The sequence below is a fragment of the Mesocricetus auratus genome, unplaced genomic scaffold, assembly GCF_017639785.1.
Source record: "Mesocricetus auratus isolate SY011 unplaced genomic scaffold, BCM_Maur_2.0 Super-Scaffold_100021, whole genome shotgun sequence".
Lineage (NCBI taxonomy): Eukaryota > Metazoa > Chordata > Mammalia > Rodentia > Cricetidae > Mesocricetus > Mesocricetus auratus.
In genome coordinates this window covers 26,652,083-26,674,478 of record NW_024429202.1, presented here as the reverse complement: position 1 = coordinate 26,674,478, position 22,396 = coordinate 26,652,083, and the positions used below count along the sequence as shown (strand labels likewise).

At 43.3% G+C, this 22,396-nt stretch overlaps 1 protein-coding gene across 18 annotated transcripts in view; it reads right to left on the bottom strand.

Moving 5' to 3' along the window:
• The window catches only part of Dst (dystonin), a 400,220-nt gene that overhangs the window by 92,106 nt on the left and 285,718 nt on the right, over positions 1 to 22,396 (bottom strand). For 13 of the 18 annotated variants that reach the window (XM_040729445.1, XM_040729449.1, XM_040729447.1 and 10 more), the window contains 14 exons: positions 21,825 to 22,040; positions 21,336 to 21,485; positions 19,803 to 20,036; positions 18,448 to 18,600; positions 16,715 to 16,948; positions 16,023 to 16,292; positions 13,274 to 13,819; positions 12,085 to 12,261; positions 7,949 to 8,072; positions 4,844 to 5,052; positions 3,794 to 4,111; positions 3,227 to 3,393; positions 1,667 to 1,823; positions 720 to 846 (listed from right to left, as the gene is read on the bottom strand). In XM_040729445.1, coding sequence (XP_040585379.1) covers positions 720 to 846; positions 1,667 to 1,823; positions 3,227 to 3,393; positions 3,794 to 4,111; positions 4,844 to 5,052; positions 7,949 to 8,072; positions 12,085 to 12,261; positions 13,274 to 13,819; positions 16,023 to 16,292; positions 16,715 to 16,948; positions 18,448 to 18,600; positions 19,803 to 20,036; positions 21,336 to 21,485; positions 21,825 to 22,040 — 3,082 coding nt within the window. The remainder of the gene's footprint in view (positions 1 to 719; positions 847 to 1,666; positions 1,824 to 3,226; positions 3,394 to 3,793; positions 4,112 to 4,843; positions 5,053 to 7,948; positions 8,073 to 12,084; positions 12,262 to 13,273; positions 13,820 to 16,022; positions 16,293 to 16,714; positions 16,949 to 18,447; positions 18,601 to 19,802; positions 20,037 to 21,335; positions 21,486 to 21,824; positions 22,041 to 22,396) is intronic. The other 5 variants (XM_040729457.1, XM_040729458.1, XM_040729459.1 and 2 more) reach the window with 1 other exon arrangement.

Genomic DNA, 22,396 nt, shown 5'->3' with positions numbered 1-22,396 from the left:
TCTTTTCCAGGAAACCAAATTCATTTCTTCACTACCTAGTATAATGAGACCAGAAACAACACAAAGAGAACATCATTATCTCCACGTAATTACAGCAAAAACCAAACAGACTGGAACCTGACCAGTCCCCTTCCTCACTATCACTTTCTTATGTTACAAACCATGTGGTTATGTTTTATATGTAGTATTTTAAAAATGGGAGGGATTAGTAAAGATATCTTTACATGACGGATTGTGTGTGTGTGTGTGCATGTTCCTACTTTTTTGGGTGCACATGTGCAGGTGTGTGTACGTATGTCTGCTCCTACATGTGGAGGCCCACGGCAGATGTTGGCTATCTTCCACAATGACCTTCCACTTTGTTTTCTGAGGTGGGGTCGCTCACCAAACCCTTGAGTCTAGCTGGCCAACCTGCTCTGAGAATTATCCGACTCTGCCTCCTGAGTGCTGTGATTACAGGCCGGCCACCACGTCCGCTCAAGTATAAAACATATGTGAGTACTGGGGACTCAAACTCCCATCCTCATGCTTGCACACAAACAATTTATTCACTGAGACATTTCCCCATCTCTCTATGGCAGACTTCAATGTGCTTTTAAAGGTCATTTGTCTTACCTCTTTCACTTTGTGTTTCTGAAGTGACTTTTTATTTAATTAATTAAAATACACAAAATGAACATGAGAGATCTAACTCTTACAAACCGGTCATGAAAACATACCTGATTTGGCTGCTGCTATGGCCTTTGCAGGGGTAGTCACTGCACTTATCAGGTTACATAGTGAGACCCCACTGTTGTTTGCTTTATGAATTTCTGGTGCTTTCAAACTCCACTTTTCTTGTAATTTCTTTAAACACAAAAACACATTATCTTTCAGTCTTCCGAGTAGCTTCAAAGTTGTACATTATAATTGAACTTCTTAAGCATATTTCAAAGCAACAATGACTGTGGGCCCAGGTGACTGTTAACACTGTTGGCAGAGGAGAACGGGGCAAGGCCCATTCTGTGTTCTGCCCCCAGCCACAGCGGAAGCCAGGCTGTGTCCTGGTGCTACGGGAATGTTCCAGAGTAACTGTCAACTGTAAGTCTGTAGGGCTACACCAGGTTGCCAGCCACATCGTTAGGTATGTACCAGGACAATAAAAATAAACAGGGGCATACAAAATTCCAACTCATGCTGAGTTTTAACTATCAAAATTTCAATGAAGCTGTAAAGATACATGATTTCACCCTAAGAAAATATGACACAATTAGCTGTAAGTTTTATGACTTAAGTCAGACAACAAAATATGTATATACTATTTATGCAAGAGATCCAAATAATCTGTCTTCCAACACTGGTTGCCAAGCACATGAAGACAAGGGTCTCTCTCTTATTATGTGGAGGGGGCATAATAAAAGAATGGAAACTCAGTTGATATTTGATGAAAAGGGAAACTTCAATATTAGGAAGGCTAATGGCTAACGAACACATCTTTTTTTTTTTATAAATCAAATTAACCAAGAGATTATGTCCTGCCTTGAAAAGTTCAGCTAATCCCATTACTGATTACCACAGATCCTCTAGGGCATTTATGTGACCAGCTTGCACGACTTTAGACTGAAGGATCCTATACTTCATTGCTAACATAGGCAAGCAGAAGTTACTATTAGGTCTAATGAACCACCTTGGTTTCTTCCAGAGATTTTTCCAAGTCCTCTGCACCCAAAGAAGGCTTCACGACGGGAACCTGCTTTGCAGTTTCTTTTATCCAGGCCTTCAGTGACTGAGCAAGGACCCTGAAAGCACTCAGTTGCTCCTGGCAAGAACCGATAGCATCTTTTCTAATGAACAAAGGCAAACCAGAAGTTAGGCTGCAGAATCAGATGCTCCAAAAGGTCAGTTATTAACCAGTGGTCATCACTCCCAACTTTATTAGCCAATGGTCATTATGTTCAACTTTATCAACCACCTTGGATGCACAGAACATCTCAGGCTGACGTCTGCTCATGGGACCAATGACATCAGCTGAGTAACTACTGTTGATGGCTTAAGCAAAGCTATAGACAAAGAAAAGGAACAGTCAAAAAAAAATCTGTAACCCACACATAACAATACTCTATAATGCTATGTGAACTCTAGCAACCTTGATGGATCCATTTTAGATAATGCTTACTGCCAGTCAGCAAAGATCCAGAAAAACAACATGTAAACGTTGCTGACTTGAGGAGATCATAGGTCACGTTAGTGGATGACTTAACCCAGCACTTTGGAGTGATGGCACTTCTACCTCTCCCCAAAGAGATGTAACTCAGTGATGGGTGTTTTAGAAGGTGCTTCTCCACCCCAACGCACAGGCAGTTCCATTGTAATCTCTTTCTATATGCCGAGCACATGACCTATGAGCACCGCAACACTTGACATGTAAATGGCTTGTGTGCACATGTGACTCTGGATGCATAGCTTTAATGTTTTATTGGCCTAGACATTACCTAAACTTAAGACTGGAATAGTTAACCTAGATTATGTAAGAAAGCCAAGAATATTTCTTCTGTGAGAGGTTCAGGAACAGAACTCAGAAGTTTTAGGTAGAGAGTTCTGAGGAAATAAAACTAGATGAATGAGAAATGGCCATTCTAAAACATCTTTTTGGGGTGCTCTTCCATATAAACGTCATGAGACAGGAAATGAAAAGATGCAGCCCCAGGGCTCATTCCCTCATAGACTCAAAGGTCAAACTGGGCCTCTGCCTGGTTCTTCATGGATTTGTGGCACATTCACTCATGAGAGAAGCAAGAACATACTGAAATTATGTATAACTTCTGAACCGAGTCCCCAAAGCAAGAACCACTGCCCTTCAAGGTTACTTCTGTGTTTGTGAACGGAAAGGCAGTATCTGCCTAAGGACGTATAGGCCCCCGAGAGCTGAGCCATTTCAGTAACACTCCACCAGCACCACTGTGCTTACAGAATGCTTCCCACCTCGACATTTTAGCAAACAGTGACTTGATGCTTTTGTTGTTGTGTTTTGTTTCTTAAGATAGGGTCTCACTACAGCCCAGACTAGGGCCTCAAACTCTCTGTAATCCTGCCGCAGCCTCCTTCACATATTTAATGCACTAACACAGTAACAGTCCGAGGCTCTACCTTTTGGAAGTCACCTCAGTCATATACTTACATAAATGAAAGCAACTTAGCTACTGAGTGCCACCAAGCAGAAGGAAATACATTTGAATGGGATGCTTACTTTTCTTGGATAGTATCCTCTAGTTCTTTGAATTTCTTTGACAAGTTATTTGTTTTTTCAAACACCAGAGCTTTGTCTCCTGGTAAGCCATGGCTGGATATCTCCTTCAGGAGGCTGTGCAAAGTCTCTAGATCTTTCTTGTGTTCTAAGAATTTAGTAGTGGATTCCTGCAAAGCAATGACACCCGTCAATGTAAGTGTTGCTGGGTCGTAGAATCACATTTCAGCAGAAGTGTGTAGAGGAGCAGAATATTTCTAGCTGGGGTTTCATGGAGTACATGTAGTGCTTAGCACTCCACAGACTGTAAATGTTCAGCTGGGGCACTGTGAACGGTTCACTTTAAAATGCACTGCAGTATTGATTCTCTGGGGTTTTGGCATGTACAGTGACATTTGTAGCAGCTATGATATGTGTGGTAAATGGTTTACTTCTATTCAACAGGCAAATGCTTCAAGTACCAACAGTATGAATCGGCTAGAATGACGACTGGTAGGCAGACTGTCCGATGCATGAGCTCGTCCTAACCGGTCTACGTGCTTAGCATTGCGGCGACCGGGGAATACGCACCTGCATGTACTGAGACAGCTCCGGAACATCTTTTCCGGGCATGTCCACCTCAGTGAGTGCCTGGCTCTGCGTCTCTAGAAACACCTGGAGCTTTTCTGAGAGTTTTTCAAACTGCTCGACTTTGGCCTTTAGCTCCACCATCTTGGCAAGCTTTTCCTTATGTTTCTGACTCGCTTGGGAAAACCGAGTAGACAGGTCCTTCATTTTCGCTTGCAGTGTGGATGCAGTGGAAGGGTCTGTTGTCTCCATAAATGTCTTCACTTTTTCATTCATGGCATTCACGCTGCTCTGACGACCTGCAATGTCCTGTTCCAACATCTGAAACATAGCAATTATTGTATTACTTTCTTTTCTTTCTTCTTCTTCTTCTTTTTTTTTTTTAGTTTTTTGGGACAGGGTTTCTCTGTGTAGCTTTGTAGACCAGGCTGGCCTCAAACTCACATAGATTCACCTGCCTTTGCCTCCTGAGTGCTGGGATTAAAGGTGAGCACCACCCCCACCCAGCTGTATGTATTTTCTAATGATATCTACAAATAATGCCAAAGGGTTTTGAAAATGATTCTTCACAGCACCATAAACCTAAACAACCTGTGACTAACAAGGCTAACAGTTGGAAATGAGTGACATGTTTGATTTTTCCCTTGGTGAAGCCCAGCCCAAAGCCCTTTAAGGGAGGGTGGAGAACAGCTGGCTGGCTGCTTGAGGAACGCAGGGGGTTGTTGCTACCCAGCAACCCCTGGGATATAAGGCAGCCTGGGGATTAGCCATGCTCTTAATTTTTAAAAGGCTTGGCAACAGCAAGATTGATCTGATGAACCCCATGAGCAGCTGGCTGAAGTAATAATAAATGAGATAAGATACAGTGTAGGTTTAAACCCTCCTTAATGAATAATGAAAAGTACATAAATCCCTTTCTAAGTGACATCACAAAAATCACCTACATATTCAATTGTACAAACACTGCTTTCCCATCTTTAAGCCTACTTATTCCTGAAGATAACTGGTTTTTCACTGCAAGTGGAATTCATTCCTCTAAAAGAGGTCACTCACAATGTCTTTACTGATGAGATCCTGAAGAGCGGCAGAGTTTAAGGGCACTTGACCTGGCTTGGCCAGCGAGCTTTCCACACTTCCCATCCAGTCCAGCATCTCATCCAAGCCGTCCTGCACACTCAGTGAGCGGGTCAGTGTTATCTGCAGCTTTTCATTCCGCTCATTCACAGACTTGGACAGATCATCGTATCTCCCAACAATGGCATCTGCTCCACACAGAGAGGGGACCAGTAAGCACCGAGTTCTGTTGGCCTCAGTCCTTTTCAAATGCATTCCTAGCTAACAATTAGGCTTCCATACAAAAAGGTTTAAGAGATACATTTCCAATGAATAGTCAAATCGTCTGTACCTTTTTTATAAAGACACAAATGAGTGGAAAATGAAATAGTAAAAAAAGAGTCATTCTACATGCCTGCCATTTGCATCTGGAAAGATCTTTAGAGGCATAAACATTTGAAGTGTGTCAGAGATGAAAACATGGTCTCAACAGCAGGCCACCACAGTCACCCTTGTGTTTGACTATATATCAATATTTATTGATAACTATTTAGGGGTAGGTGAGTGACAGTCCCAGACAACTCCTCTCCAGAGATAACTGTCTGTCATACACACACACACACACACACACACACACACACACACACACACAGAGTCATGTTCAGCTTTTGTCTTAATCAGAGAGGCTTCAAAACCGCAGAAGATGCAAGCACATTAAGAAAACAGTATATGTAAATCCACTTAAAGCTATGATTGTGCTTCTAAAATATAAACAACGGAATTCACCTACAAGCTTAATAGCAGACAAAAGGCAAAAATGAGTTACCAGAACAACTCATTTCCCATGATATGAATTTCACTTTCAATTCTGAAGACATATACGTGAAAAAAGAAAAATGCTACCTGCCTGCCTAATTTTCTCTTGAAAACAAAATTCTGTATTTTGACATTTGACATTGTATACCGTGGGCCATCAACGGGTTCAAAGAACAGGGCTACTAATTTCTGTCTCTCTCTGGAAAATAATTTTCTTTAAAAAAAATCATGATTTTAAAAACTCATTTACTATACAAAGATTCAAAAAAGCATTTCAGTTCTTTCTGAATGTTTTAGAAGAACACAATTAGGATATAGCAGGAGGAGCTGTGGTCTAAACAGGTGAGTTCCCTAACTTGCTTTTGTTTGGCCTATGGCGTATGAGTCAATAACAAAATAATTTCTTCTAAGTTGTTGTAACGATACAGCATGAGAAATCAGGTTAACAAATTCTCACTGAATTGGAGAGCTTACATGATGGAGACAATCGGGGGCCCTGCTGCTAAGATACAATGAATCTGGATGCTTAATAGAGAGGAGGACTGCATTTAATATGCACCAAGATGCTACGAGCTGAGGAAACAAGAGCCAAATTCAAGTGTGACCTCTAACTAAACGTCCCAAGAGTAGCCTCTTTAAATCCTAGCTTGTGATTGGCAGCAGAGCTGTTCCTCAGGGGGCAGTGCTTATGCCGTTTAGCCATGACTTATGACTTCCCATGCCACATCAATGAGCTGCTTTCAAAAACTTAATACACTGTGGGTGCTACTGTTTGCTATGGACTGCATGTCTGTGACCCTTGACCCCTCCCCCCATGTATTTAGGTCTAAGTCCTAAAGTGGTGGTATTTGATGATGAGGACTTTGGATTCCCACGTGTGTGTATGTATATGATTTGATCAGTTCCTTGCAAAAAGTTTTATTCCTATGTAACTTCCTAAGCAACAAAAAGTACTAGAAAAAAAATCTTTGTTGTGGTGTTTGTCTTTTGGCTCCAGTTCCTGACACAGAGTCTTAAGTGTTTAGCAAATCCTTCATGAGTTTAAGGGTAGCCTGGGATACACAGCAAGTGTTTAGCAAATCCTTCATGAGTTTAAGGGTAGCCTGGGATACACAGCAAACTCCTATTTTTGTTGTTTTGTTCTTTTTTAAAATCAACAAACAACCCAAAATAAATATTTTAAAAGCTATTGCTTTTCTTAGAAATAAAAAAGGCCTTATGGAAATGTGTCTGTTTCCTAAATAGCTTCACACATTCCTAGAAAATGATGCCAATAGAAGTTCTAAAGCATTGATGTAATACATGAAATGATGAACATTTAATATCAGGGAAGGCCAGGCATGGCAGCTCAAACCTGGAAGTTTAGCATTCAGGAGGCTGACACGGGAGGACTGGCTTGATTTTAAGACTAGCCTGGGCTACACAGTGATTCTCCAGCGGACCTGGGCTACAGAGCAAGATCTTGTCTTAAAAAGACAAACAACAACAACAAAAACAACAACCTTCCCCCCGCAAATATTTAAAAAAAAAAGGAAGACATCAAAAAATGCCTCTTCAAAGGACAGAAACACAATGAAGACAGTCTGCTTCACACCTTCAGGCTCAGACTCCTACGGTGATGGTCTCTGATATGAGTTTACACCATAGTGTATCAGAACAGAAGAACAAAACCTTAGAACAGCATTTCTCAGCCTGTGGGTCACAGCCCCTTTGTGGGGGGTGTCAAATGACCCTTTCACAGGGGTCACCTAAGACCACTAGAAAACAGATATTCACATTGTGAATCATAATATTAGCAAATTTACAGTTGAGAAGTAGCAATGAAAATAATTTTATGGTTGGCGTCACCACAAGAGGAACTGTGTTAAAGGGTTACAGTATTAGGAAGGTTGAGAGCCAGTGTCTGAGACCCTGTGCTCATACTTTCTTCATATGCCTTAAGATTTTGTAGTTTTGCATTTTATAATTAAATATGATAATATAAGATGAATATGTAATTTATAAGTACATGTGCCTCAAAATTACTTATTTATCAAGAATGCTTGCATATCTTTAAGAACAGAGAGAAGTTCACCTCATAAAGAGAGGCTTTCTCCTCACAGAAAATTTCTACTCAGATTTTAATTCAGCTCTTCTTGGGAGAAACATGAATAATCATCTGAGAAATTGTTTTAATTTTGTACACACATGTAGAAATCACAAATCAGCCTACATCTGTGAACTTTCTCATCTATAAAATACCTCCATTTCAAATGTACCCACGAGACAGGAAATGAGCTAAGACCTTACCCAGTGTCTTCTGGATGTCATTCTTGGCAGGCAGTAATGAGCCCTTGGCATCCAAGAGCACCTCGGCTGTTTTTTTCAGCTTCTCCACAGCAACCTGCTGACTTGATATCTGTCCTTGCAAAGCCTGTGGGATTAAGTGTCTTTCAATTATATTCAGAAGGACTAACAGATTCCCAATAAGGAAAAAAACCTGATAAATTACACTGGATAGAATAAACTATACAACATGTAAGCTTTCATCATCAAGCTTGCTCTGGACTCCTGAGAATAAAGCCGTTCGAGGGCAGCAAGCAAGCAATCCAGATGGCGAGCGCTGACACACACAAGTAAGGGTTCTTGGTCTTTCTACTTGCAACCCCATCACTGTTTTCCTCTAATTTCCACTTGGATGTTTTGTACAACACCCCTACCACCAAACCCCAACACCAACAACAAAACTAAAAACTAAAGAACCCCTGGGACTATTTCTGACTCCAGGTCTTTGACTTCATATTGTGTCATCTGTATGTATTTAATTCAGTAAGTTATTGAGCATCTAAAAATTCAAAAAGCTTTGCTACATTCTGTAGAAAAACAATATTGCAAAGCTAGCTTACAACAAGGGCTGTATTCCAAAGGTGGGGGGAGATGCCAGTGGAAGGTGAGCTAGAGGAGGAGCAGCAGGATGTGAGGACCACTGTTAGTGGTGATGATGCTGGCCCCTGAATCAACTGTAGAAATGATAAAGCGCAATACTTCTCCATAGAACAAACAGAAAGCACAGAAATAGCCCAGGGAGAGGGGAGAGAGAGGGAGAGAGAAAATAAGCATGATAATGAATGAATAAATATGGCTGCAAAGGCCTCAAACGTTAGGCTAAGGTCTTGACATTCTGTCTGTAGCAATGGGGAATTATTGAAGGCTTTGAAGAAAACTGCCAAGTAAGGGCACATAGCAAAGCAGGAAAAAATAGTAAGAAAGAAATGAAGTCAGAAATGAAAAGCCTAGTTGGGAGTAACTTAAGCCAGAACAAGGCGGCCAGGACTTTACCAAGGTCTGAGGCTACTTCCTCTTCTCAGATTGTCTGGGCAACAAAGTACAGTAAGGTACAGGGATGGGAAGAGTCTAAAGGACTTGCTCACATTATCTAAAGCCACAAAATTTAACATAGTATGACTTACTGCAGGTGAATTTTATACCAAAATCAAATAAAGTAAAAAGTTTAATTCCTCAGCTGTACTAGCCACGCTTCCTCAGCGAATAGGGCAATGCTGCCGGACAGAGCCCACCACAGAACAGCCAGTCACCACAGAGAGAAGGAACAAAGGGTACAAGAAGATAAGAGGGGAAAAACAGGCTGAGTTCTGTTGAGCTCAGGGAACTACCAAAGTTTATAAACTCAGGTAAGATCAGCTTTCAGAGTGTAGGAGACTTTGTTTCAGAGTGCATGATTTCAGAATGCTCCTAGAACAGTATACAAGAAGGGACGAGCAGGCTGGCAATGGCTGAGACTACACACATGCAACTATGTATAAAGGACTGCAACAGTCACAGAAACTGCTACAGCACACAGTGCAGTAACATCAGGGAAGGGAAATGCCTGGAAGATGCTTACACTGAAATGGGGAAGGGAGACAGAAATAATATGACCAAGGAGGTAAAAACAGCACAGAAGAATTTCTGTACCCAAAGCTGAAAGAGGAGAAACTAGACAAGAGTTACCTGGGATAGGTGACTGACTCACACAGATAATGTAAACTAAGACTAGCAAGCCCTTGGAGGTAGGTTCCTACAGATCTTGCGGTGGACAGGTGCAGTTTCACATGGGATTGAGGTAAAGAGAGAGTTGGAGCCTGCAGTTCCTAACGCCCAGATATTTCTGCCCATGTGGGTTGTTGTCCAGGCTCACAGGCTTCGCCATGATTTCAAGTTCGCAGAGGTACCATAGCTCTCCTTATAATGCTGCATCCATATTTGAAGGACTCAAATGTCTGGGCTGGGGAGAGGGCTCAACAGAGAAAGTGCTTGCTGCAAGCGTGAAGACAGAGCTCAGATCTCAGAGCCCACATTAAGGCGGAGTTCGTGTGGTGACCCTTCTATAATCCTGGCATTTGCAGAGTCAAGACTGGATCCTCGGGACAATCTGGTTGCACAGCCGAACCCAATGTCGGCCGGTGACCAGGGACACACCTGACAACTGCCGGCACCCAGATGCACACAAATGGACGAACACCTGCACTCACGCATGCTGTGGAATATTTAACTACACAAATATGCGTTACATTTGCTTATGCTGTGGAATGTTACTGTAACCGACTAAGGGTGTCCTGTATTTATTTCTGCTGCATTTGTTTAATGAGGCAAGGATGTGTCACGCTTGTTTCTGCTGCATTTGTTTAATCGTGAAAAGATGTGATGCTGTTTCACCTTGTCTGCCTAAGGCACCTGACTGGTCTAATACAAAGCTGAGTGGCTGATAGCGGCAGAGGCAGGCTAGGTGAGGCTGGTGGGCAGAGAGACTAAATATGAGAATGAGAGGAAGAAGAAGAGAGAAGAGAATGGGGGAGAAAGAGAGGGACACGCCCAGGGGCAGAACACTTTCCTGGTGCCCACTACAGGGTGGTGACAATCAATGCTCTAGCTCCAGAAGACTGCGCCTACCCACTCTACACCTCCAAACCTCCTCCCTTTCACACTGTCCTTGGCTCTCAATCCTCACAGCCTGTGCAGTAAACTAACACTACCTGTACTGTCTCAGCAGGGACGGAGATGTTCTAGAGACATCTGTGGCTTGCCTTTCAGTTATGAGACCATTTAAAACAATTGGCCCCCAAGAAATGGAATTTCCCCTAGAATCTCATGCTGGGAGAAGGAAGAGACTAGGGTCAAGAGGCAAGCCAAAGGGTGAGCTCATTTCCTAGAAAGAGATCTCACCCAGTTCCCACAAATTGTCAGACCACCTGAGACTGAAGCTAAGACAAAGATGGGCCAATGATGGACAAGGCCACACTCTGAGCAGGGCTGCTTAGCTATGCATAACTCTTGCCTTCCGTTAAACTTAAACCTCAGGTCAAGACGGACTTCTTTGTTCCCCTTCCGATTGTGGCCACACTGAACATATCTCTTCTCTCTGCATGCACCATCATTTGGTTCTATAACTGGCGTATTGAAAGTGGCCAAGCCTAGCCAAGGCTCAGGCTCTGGCCCTAGCAACACCAGTGAGTGCCCTCACCTGTTAAAAGAAGCCATTTGTAGATCAATGAAACTTTTAAACTCAAATTTTTGTTTCATCATACTGGAGAGAAATAAAGCATTTTAAAAATTATCTATCCTTACTTAAAAGCTGTTAAAATACACTTTGGTTTTAAAAAACAGAGACTAAGTTGACAGTGTGTCAGACCGAGAGTTGGCAATCAGGCACTTGGGATGTCAACCCTGCATTTCTGAAAAGGCAGGAAGACATTCTGTGATAAGGCATTAACAGTAACTGAAGTTTGTATCTCTGTCCACCATGGGGGAACATAACAGATCCCAAACACTGACTCTGAGACACCCTAAATATTACAGAAACGTTCTTCTACATGTCACTCTTGAACAAAGACTCATTGTGTACTTTGGCCCAGATCAGTAGCTCTCAACCTCCCTAATTATTTTTATTACTACTTCATAACTGAAATGTAGCTGCTGTTACAAATCATAATATAAATATCATCTGATATGCAGATGGTCTTAGGTGACCTTGTGAAAGGTCTGTTCGACTTCCAAAGCAGTCACAAGTCACAGGTTTGAGAACTACCGATCTAGATACTGGGACTACGGCAATGAACAACACAGACACAAACACCCGCCTTCACAGAGCTTAATTCTAATGGGAAAGGGAGGAAAATTAAGAAATATAGCAGTAAATAAGTGGGCGGGTGGTGCTGGGGTAGGAGGTGGGTGTGGTAGAACGCAGGCAGTAACAACAGTGTCAAATGAGTTCAGTAACAGTGGGACAAAAGTCATGGAGAGCTTAGTCTGGTCAGAACGCCCTCTGGTGGGACAGAACACTTTGCACGTGTTTTCTTGGCCCACAGGGAAATGATCACACAGGCGCAGAGAACAGAAGGCATCCACAGGACGACTGGGGGGCTGTCCCTCTTCCCTCTCCTCTTTACCTTGCTCTCCTCTAGCTGCCTTTGGAGATTTTTGGGGTCCACAGCAATGGGCTCGCATAGATGCTTGCTTGCTTTGGCCTCGCAGACCTGCAGCCCAGAGAGAAGTCCGCACGAAGCATCTTCATAGTGCTGGTATTTATCCACCAGGTCTTTCAGGTTATTTCCAAGAACACTGCACTGAAAATGCAAAGAAGGGACAGAAAGGAAGACAAGACCCACTGTTTGATTACACGCCAAATAGTCTCAAGACGCGCGAGCCGTGCAGCTCGGGGCAGAAAAACAGAGCAACTCAGTTTTTCCCTTCGTGTGGAGAAGCCAAAAGGGAACCATAAAAATAAGGAGAGATTTCTAGACTTATAATAATTAAAGAAAAAACCATACTGGTGGCTGATCTTAAACAAGAATGAAGCACCAGATGAGGCAGACTTACTGGGGCACACCTCCTGGGTTTTCAGACAATATATATATAGAAATTTGATGAAAATACTTTTATGGTGCTTTGTAAACCATCTCTACATGCTGCACAACATCACCATAATGAGGCCAAATGACTTACACTAAAATGAAGCAAATCATTTATGCAGGTGGGTCAAGTCTGACCAGCCTATGCTGCAAGCAGGGACACTTGTTTTTGTGTCCTCTCCCTCCCATTTTGAGACAGGGTCTTGCTATGTAGCCCAGGCTGACTCAAATTCACTATCCTTCTCCCTTAGTTTTTGGAGCATGTACCACCACACCTGGTTTACAGGTTTTATTTTTAATAAGATTCTTCATTTTCCAGAGTAATAAAAGAAGCAAGACAGAACATTCATCATTAATAAACATTAGTAGTTAATAATGAGAACATAATGATCAAATACATCTGTAGGACAAACAAACAGTTCTGTATATATTTGAAGGGAATTATCCTACATGAAATTAGGTTGAGGAGGTTGAGCCCCTCCTTCTGCTTAGTTCACATGTTCCATCTGGTGGTCACATTTGGTACTGCATAATTTGATAACAAAAACTTCTGGTAAACCTCTCTCAAAGCTTCCAGAAGTAAGGGAGATGAATAAAACTACTACTTTCCCCGTGTCAGTTTATACAATTTTTTATTTCTAAATCTAAAGCAAATGTGAAGAGGGCAGATTGAAAAATACAGCACACACTGACCTCTACTCCAAAACCAAAAGGGAAATAGAATTACCTTCGAGTAGAGAGACCGGAAGCGGTGCGTAGCCTGGTCCAGTTTAGTCTGCACCTCTCTGTGGGTGGCAGAAGTGTCGATGCTGTCCTTGTCAACCCTGTTGCCATCTCTCTTGCTGCAAGATTTGGCAGCTTCTAACACCCTGTTTCCAGAAATGGTGATGTACCTCAAGTCGCCCTTGTGTGAAATGACGTCTTCTGAGAAACTCTTGTGCCGCGTCAGCTTGTCCGTCAAGCCGCTGAGGTCATCGGCTCCCGCCTCCAGGTTCTCCAGCTCTTGTTCTGACTGCTGCAGCCAATGCTCGAACTCACTGCAGTCGGCATCGAACTTCTCCAGCTCTTCCTGCAGGGAGTGGGTCAGCTTCACCTTCTTCTCCGACTCGGCCAGCGCCGTCTCATAGTGTACCCTCAGCTCCTGCATGTTGGCCTGCAGCTTCTCCTTTTCTTCCGGGGAGAGATAGTGGCCCTGTTTCTCAAGCAGTACCTGTGCGGACTGCGTGGCTACAATGACCGCCTGGTGCTGAGCCATGATCTTTTCGTGCTGGGCCTGTGTGGAAACAAGTCCATTGCAACGTTAGAGCTGTTGGGGACACTGTGGCCTTAGGGTGACCGGGCTTCCAGAACCCAACATACTTGTCAATGAGCGTTTCAAGTCCTCTTACCGGTTAATTTAAAGACAGGGAAACAAGAGCAGTATCATTAAAGTGTCCGTCAGAGCTGAAGGAACAGATGTGGGGGGAGCGCGGGAGACACCTGGTCTCACCGGACCTCAGTTTCTTACAAGTGAGCGTGGAGGTGGTGACCCCAATGTGCGACAGATTTGCTATAAGGACCATCTCGGCTCACGTACAAAGAATTCCTCCAGAATCTGGCTCATGCTAGGTGTTCAAGTCCACTCCGAGGTAGGAAAGCAGAGAGAGAGAGATCTCGGGAATTGGTGCTGCCAACATGTTAAAGGTATACAGAGCCACCTGGGGTCTCTATTTCCAGAGAGCACGCTGGCCTTAGGTGTCTCAAGTTCCTCTCCATCTATAAGAAGTTTCTTCAAATATGCTATCCAAATATGGCAAATAAAAGCTACTAACCTTTTGAGCAGTTTTCTGTTTACTGGCTAATACGGGCCTGATCAGGTTAACACCACAGGGCTCTTTCTACTATAATGGTCTCCGCTGGCTCCCACCTCTATCCCCACCCACCTGGGTAGGCGCACTGGTACACTTTTTTTCTCCTGTTTTTGCCCCATGGCAGATCTTTCAATAGACAGCTGCCTCTACCCCTTTAAATATCTGCACAAATCTTATCAACATGGCTTTATCTTAACTGCTTGATTTAAATACTAAAATGCAAACCACACTGCACTAAATGACTCTTGACCAACTCATTGAGACTTCTCTCCCCAGGGCTGGAGAGATGGCTCAGACGTTAGAGGCTAGGCTCACAAACAGAAAAGACTTCTCTCCCTTAGCACTTACTACCTTCCACTAAACCACATAACAATGTGCCGTACCGTCCTCCTCCCCCTTGGTAGGCCAGTGCCAGGACGGGTCCCAGGTCAGCCGGGCCCCTCTCCTCCGCGCAGCCTGTGAGATTCCTTACAGAAAAGGAAGGGTACTGATCCGGTGCTGCATTCTGTATGTCCATCCCATCAGATGGGAAGCCATGCCGGGAAGGAGCACACAGAGATGTTTCAAATGCCAAAGACTCAGTTTGTGGAAGACAGTAGCTTAGGCGAAGCTTCATCAGCGGTGCATAAGGTGCTGAGCACGAGTACAGACAGTGAGAGGTCAAGCCTGGACAGGCCTGTGCTTGGCTGGGGGTGGAGAGCAGGCTTGCGGGCAGCGCCTGTCCTCTCCCTCATTCAAAGCTCCCGTCACTTCACTGCCATTACGCTCATTCTGCCCCGGGTGTCAGCACTGTTTGAGGAGCTTGGGAGTCCACCCTGGCGCTTGCCTACCGAGGGAAGACGAAAACCACCGATTCGGGGACACTTTTAAAAAAATGGCTGCCCCAACACCGCCATGGCATGAAGGACTGATTCCTGGGCTTTCACTCTCCACAGTGGCCTGCACCACCTCAAGAGGCCAAGCTTAGAACGGACGTGCCCTCCAGGATGCACAATCTGCAGACATTCAGTAGAGTGATCCTCAGAGTGACCCCAACTATGGCGGAAGTCAAGGCCAAACTCTAGGTCTACTACACTCACAACCTGGGCAAGCTACTTTCTGTATTTAAGTTGCAATTGTCTTATAAAATGGAAATCTAAAGGCTCAAGGGAGAGCCAGGAAAACTAACTGAAGTGATTCAGAACGAGGCAGGAGAGGGCTGGGTCACTGTCAACCGCTCTGGAGAGGTCGACTACCAGACTTATTTCTTAAGATTTATGCATAAATGCCTGTTATGGATGATGACCTTGGAGGCCAGCTGGAGTTACAGGCAGTTTCCAGTCACCCGATGTGGGTTCTGAGAACTGAACTTGGATCCTTGGCAAAAGTAGCAAGCGTTCCTCACCAACAAGCCAACTCTCCAGCCCTCTTTCATTTCTATGCCAGCGCTTCACCTGTACACAGAAGCCGTTTCTCATGATTTGCTCCTTCCTATTCGTATTTGCTAAGAATGTCCACATAATTTATATTTGACATACAGTGAACCTGGGGGTAGGGAAAGCCTTGACTCTCTGTGGTTGTATAAAGCTGTCTGACTCTTTATTGACCTAACACAAACTCTGACGCATTGCTGTTTAAACAGCACACCTTGACTCTCTGGTACTGCTGGTTCAGATTCTCCTCCGTGGTCCCGGCGTGCCCGTCAGCATCTGTCTCGAGCAGGTTGCCATTGACTTCATCCTCTTCACCAGCTACCGACTTGCCGTCACCTTCGTGCGCATGGGTTCCATTCTGCTCCACCGTTTGGGGGTGCTCCATCCCTGCCCTCTCCTCCGCATCTGTCTCGACATTCGACAACCAGTCCATAAGGTTTTCTATTTTAGTTCTGCTCTCTTCCAGCTGCCTCACAGCTACAACCTGTGTAGGGAAGGTTTGTTAAGTATCACAGACACAGCCTAGGTTTTAACCCATTAGAATATATTTAGGTAATCCTAAAACTTAAAAACCAACACATGTGGGAAACATGTGGTTATTAAACCTTATAAAGCAACAAGCGGATACTCTAGGTCTACACCACCTTCAAACATTTTATTTTGAATGTTTAACTACAGTTGGCAGCACTTTTCACGTACAAAGTCTCTCAACCTGCTTCTACTTAAGGCGAGATGAAGCAAAGCCAATTCTTATCTTTGTGTTTGGCAATTGTGCTCCCACAGTCCCAGCATTTCGGTTCCTAGTGCTAGTCGCTGCTCACCACCTGATACGCTTAGCACACGCAACCGTGCTGTGCTAATCATCTCTGGCAAAGCCACAGTGCACCCGCACACCTGCACAAGTACCTTCTCAGCCTCCTCCTGGATGGCCGATGTTACCGCTTTATCCAGCTCCTTTTTCGACTGTTCCGCCTTTAAATTCAGCTGCTCACACTTTATCTTTGCCTCGTTCAGTTTCTGCTCAATCAAAGCTCTATCTTCTTGGGAGAGCTCTTCACCACTCTCTTTTAGAAAGATTTCCGTGTTTCTCACTATTTCTGCCAATGCCTGCGTACTTCCTTGCATATCTCTCTGTAATTCCTTAAAACACAGGGGGGAAAGTAAAACGTTCTATTATACCATTTCAATTCTTTCAGAACTGTAATTCTAAAAGAGAGTTATTGTAGTCAGGGAGACAAGCAAATACAGCTGAGAGAGCATATAGAGTACGGTAGTGTGAATTGCTTTAGCTACACTTTAATTTTCATATAAATCTGAATATTAAAAATGTGTAAGTTTTTCATGCTTAAGAAAAAGAATATTTGTGAAACACTGAAAATATTGAGGGATAGCATATGAACTGTACATATTTGTATGAGATTTACAACATAACTTTGTGGTGATATTTCCTTTATTTCTAAACACTGATACCTATTTTTTTGAGTCTCACTATAGGGCCCAGGCAGGCCTCCTAAGGGCTATGCTTACAGGCATATACTACCCCCACACTCTACTGAACAGTGATTTTATTACAAACCTATTGTTCAGGAAAGAAAAGAAAATGGCTCCATCAGTGAACTGAGAAGCTTTCCCAGGTTATATATGATGTAGTGGTTTTGTTTGCTTTGCTTTATTTATTTTCCCTGAGACAGAGTTTCTCTGTGTAACCCCGACTGTCCTGGAACTTGCTCTGTAGACCAGGCTGGCCTTGAACTCAGAGATCTGTCTGCCTCTGCCTCCGCCTCCCGAGTGCTAGGATTAAACATGTGACACCACTGCCTGGCATGATGTAGTGCTTGCATCTTAGCCCCGGCTATTAGGACACTTGAGAGAGAGCACTTCCCTCGAAGTTACAGCTTTTGTTTGTCTGGGAAGTAAAAATTTTCCTCTGTGATATTTCCTCTTAAAAACAAGGGAGCCCTGTTTTACACATTTTCATCTTTTATAATGTACCACTGCATCTTAACAACACTTTTCTCCATACTCTGCCTTGCACCTCCTGCAGCGTTGAGTGTTTGACTTGCATGAGAGCCTGGTATAGGAAACTGTGTTAGAGACTTGACTCATATTTACTTGGCTTTAATGACAATGCAGCAGTAGAAGTACACTTAGTACTTACTGAAGGCAACGGAGACCCAGAGGCATGATTAATACTGAATTTGAATCAAAAACTACATATAATTAGGCTCTCTTTCTCCTGATACCCTAATACAGATTTTTCTTATCTGGAATTTTTGTTATTTCATCCCTTTTCCTTCTAAGATAAAAAAAATAACCAATTACAGGAAAGACCAGAGGAACAGGAAGAGAAAGCACTGAGTGTATTTCTCCTGATTTGTGAGTGAGTCAGAGAGGGTCATAAAGGGGTTCACAATGTAATGTATCATTTACCCCCTTGATGAAGCATGTCATCCAAAAGTGAAGAAAGACAAGGACCTGGCCTGCTTTACATGTAAATCTAGCTTTCGATGTAAAGTGTCAGGGCCTCTGGGAATGCCTTGCTTCTGATACACCTCATAGGTTTTCAGGCATCCCAGTGGTTTTCCGGACATTGTACCAAGCCTAATAGAGATCTATAGCAGCTGACACCAAAGGTCTACCTCTTGCTTGGTCTGGCACTTCTTTAATTCCATTGTACCGTCTCCAATCACAAAGGCTTCTTGGTGACTAATCAGGCGGTTTTCAGTTTGGGTGAGGAGATCACACAGACCTTGAAGCTTCTCTTTGTACTCTTGCTGACGCTCTGCCACAACCTAAGATGGAGAAAACCCCAAACACCTTCAATGGGTGACCTTCAAACCACTTCTGAGCATGCCTCTTATCAGAATACACTTTGCAAACACCCTCCATTAAGCTTTTTAAGTATGCTGTAAACATGATAGCAATGGAGTGCGAACCGCGCAAGGACAGACAGAGAGCAGAGTATGAGCATGTCCCAGATACACGGAAAGGGCCTGTTTGGGCGAAGTTGCTCAATAGAACACTGGCCATGCATATGTGTAAGAGACGGTGCTTCTGACGGAATAGGAAGAAACATCCCATTTTCTTAAGCTCTTGAAACCTGCGACACACATAATTAATTCTGCAAAAGGACACCAAAAGAGAAGTTAGTTGTGATTTGTCAGTAAACATATGGATATGTATACACAGGTTACCATGCTACACACAATGCCTGGATGCTTCAAGAATAAAAGGAACGTTGCATGCACTATTTTCATTTCGTCTTTATGTTCTTTGCCCATTACTGCCAGTAGATAGCACTGAGCTCATGAATTCTAGAAGATTAATAAATCAAAACTTGTATTTTTATTTCCCTGTTTCCCTCCCCCCCACACTTATTATCTAGCTCATGTTTACCGAAAGCTCAGCATCAGTTAGGCTGAGAACTTTTTCACACGAACCTTTCTATTGGTGCTCATAGTATCACCAGATACACATTACCATTTCTAATTCACCAATGAGCAAAGTGGGGGCAATGATTTCCCTAAGTCACACAGAGCAGATAAAGTAGAGCACTTGGGACACAAATTTAGGCAATTCAGCTCTAGGCAAGTACTCCAAAGCACAAGCTCTGACTCTGCCTCCCCCCTTTCTTTGGGGGAAATGGTACTCTGAACCCCCAGAGATAAACCCTCACCCCTGGACATTTGTGAATGCTTTCTAGTTCCCACTTTTACGGAGAGAATTAAGACTCTCACCTAACAAAACACTGTTAGAGAGTGATAAGGAACGATCAATGGCATGACAACAGCAACGTGAAAAACTACGCTGTCATTCACTTCAAGGATTCTGATCTGCACCCACTCAGGCCCGCCCAGGGCCTCTCCCTGTTCCCCTGCAGATGTTACACTCCACACCCACTCAGGCCTGTGCAGAGCACCTCCTAGCAGACCATTATTTCTGTTTCACCCTGAACAAGTCAAACAGTGAGCACAACTCCACAAGAAAGGTAGACCTTCTGATGACCGAGCTCCTGCTGTCGGTGGAAGCAAGTCTCTAACTGGCTCGCCTCGGTGGTTACCAGCTCCTGCACATCGAGAAAACCCTTCTGGGTTGTATTCAGGAGTCTCAGCAGTTGTCTGCTCTGGTTGGGAGACAGATCTTGTGCGTGGTCAGAGATGAAGGACTGTATGTCAAAGGCCGTCGTCTCCAGCTGCACTTTGGTATGTGTGAGGTCTCTTAGCACATCCTGGGGGAAAAGCAGTACAAGTTGCCATGGAAGGTAGGTTGCGATGAAGAAGTTCAACAGCCTTAGTTACCCTGAAGGAATACCTATTGCTTAAATATGCGCCTTCTATCAGCACTCAAAGGTTTAACGATACTTTCCCAGTACTCATAAAAAAACGCACTTATTCACTGCCTGGTAATAGGTAATAAAAGCATTTTCCATATTGTGTGTGTGATGTATGTGCCTGTGTGTGTGCATGTATGCGTGTGAGTATGGGCACGTGTGTGCGAGGGCACTAGTGTGGAGCTCAGAGGACAGACTCAGGTGTTGTTTCATGTCTTCTGCCTTGTTTGAGACTTGGCTTTTCTTTCATTGTTCACCATTTCCTCCAAGCCAGCTGGCTCACAAGCTACCTATACCCACCTCCCACTCCCCGGCAGAAGCACCGGTGTTACAGCTGTGTGCTACCCCACCTGACTGAACATGGGATCTAGGATTTAAACTTAGAAAGTGTGGCAAGCACTTTATATACTAAGATGTGTGCTACCCCACCTGACTGAACATGGGATCTAGGATTTAAACTCAGAAAGTGTGGCAAGCACTTTATATACTAAGATGTGTGCTACCCCACCTGACTGAACATGGGATCTAGGATTTAAACTCAGAAAGTGTGGCAAGCACTTTACATACTAAGCCATCTCTCCATCCCCATAATGAAGTATTTAAATATGTTAACCTATAAAGATAAAAACCAAGAACATTCCATCTTTGTCTGGTAGATTAGACTTAAAATGTACCTGACAAAAACAAACAAACAAAAAACCCAAAATAAACAAAAAACAAAAAGAAGAATGTTCATTCATGGTAGTGAAAGGCACAATAACATCACGAAGTAATTGTGATAACACATAACGAGACCACAAAATGTGAATTAAACACACTATAATTTTGGTATTCTGATTCTGAGGCAAGGAACTCAACTATGTTCATGGGAATGTTGTTCAAAGAGCCTGTTTTAAAAAAAACCTCAAACCAAAATCATATTGGCATATAAATATGACCTGTGTTCCTATACTTTAACTTACAGCAATCTTGTCTGCATATGACATTTATAAAAAAAGACATAAACACAATTATCAGTTTGTCAGTGGTAGTGAGAATTTGGTACATTGTATGGGATAGCTTCCAGAGTTAGAGCAACTAATGAAAATTAAGGCATCTCTTCATTCAAAAGGCAGGAAATAATCCCTATAGTCTCAGGAAGGTTCTTACACTAAACATATATGTCTTGTACTTTGTCATAGGTACTCTGGTACTTGCCTTAAGAAACTCCACACTTTTCTTTACAAGTTCAGTGTCTTGGACGTTCACAGTTTGAATATCCTTCACAGATTTGCTTTTCTCTGATACCCAGTCTGAATATGATGTAAGTTTATGTAGGAAGTCTTCATGGCAAACTTTGAGTTTAGACTAGAAAACAAAACTACATGTTCATTTTTGTTTATCCCCCAAATTTCAAATTGCTACAGTGATTCTGTCTGAAGAGCTGAGAACTCTAAAAATATAATACTTTAAAAAAATCGCTGGGCGGTGGTGGCGCACACCTTTAATCCCAGCACTTGGGAGGCACAGGCAGGTGGATCTCTGTGAGTTCGAGGCTGGGCTGGACCGACAGCCTCCAAAACAATACAGAGAAACCCTGTCTCATAAAAACCAAAAAGAAAAAAGTAAAAAATAAAAAAAAATTAAAAAAACCACACAGTTTAAATTCTCAAACACATTTTTTCAGAATTCACCATTTATGCCTACCATTTCAGAGTCGATTGCAAGCATGATTAGCTTCTTTCTTTCTGAGGATACCCTGCTGAGGGAGGAGAAGGCATTCTGTAAACCTTCGTGGCTTTTGCCCAGCTCCTCTCGGTGTCTTCTGGGAAGGTCACTAGGAAAAGACTTTAAGAACTCCTCTGCCAACTTTAGATCTTTTCTTAAAAACACAGCAACTGGAGCAAATCCCAACTCAAATGTCTGCAAAGAAATATATTCCACATCTATTGACTGCTCAGCAAAAAGCACAAGCCCAACACAAAACATAAGAGCAAAGCATGCCACCTTTTGCAAATTGTGGTACCATCTGTGAACCACCAGCTACTGCGGCTGGGATGTGGATGCCTCGCAAGGCCGGTGCTTTGGATCTTGGCTTGGTACTAAGAAATGGTTTCAGTAAGAGGACTTAAGATCCCAGGGGTTGGGGGACTCTCAAAGGGGACAGGGGCACTGTAAACTCTTTCTTCTGCCTTTCTGTTTGAGGTGATGAACTGCCTTGCCACAAAACTAAAAGCAACAGGACCAAAAGATCATAGGTTAGAGCCTCTAAAACCATG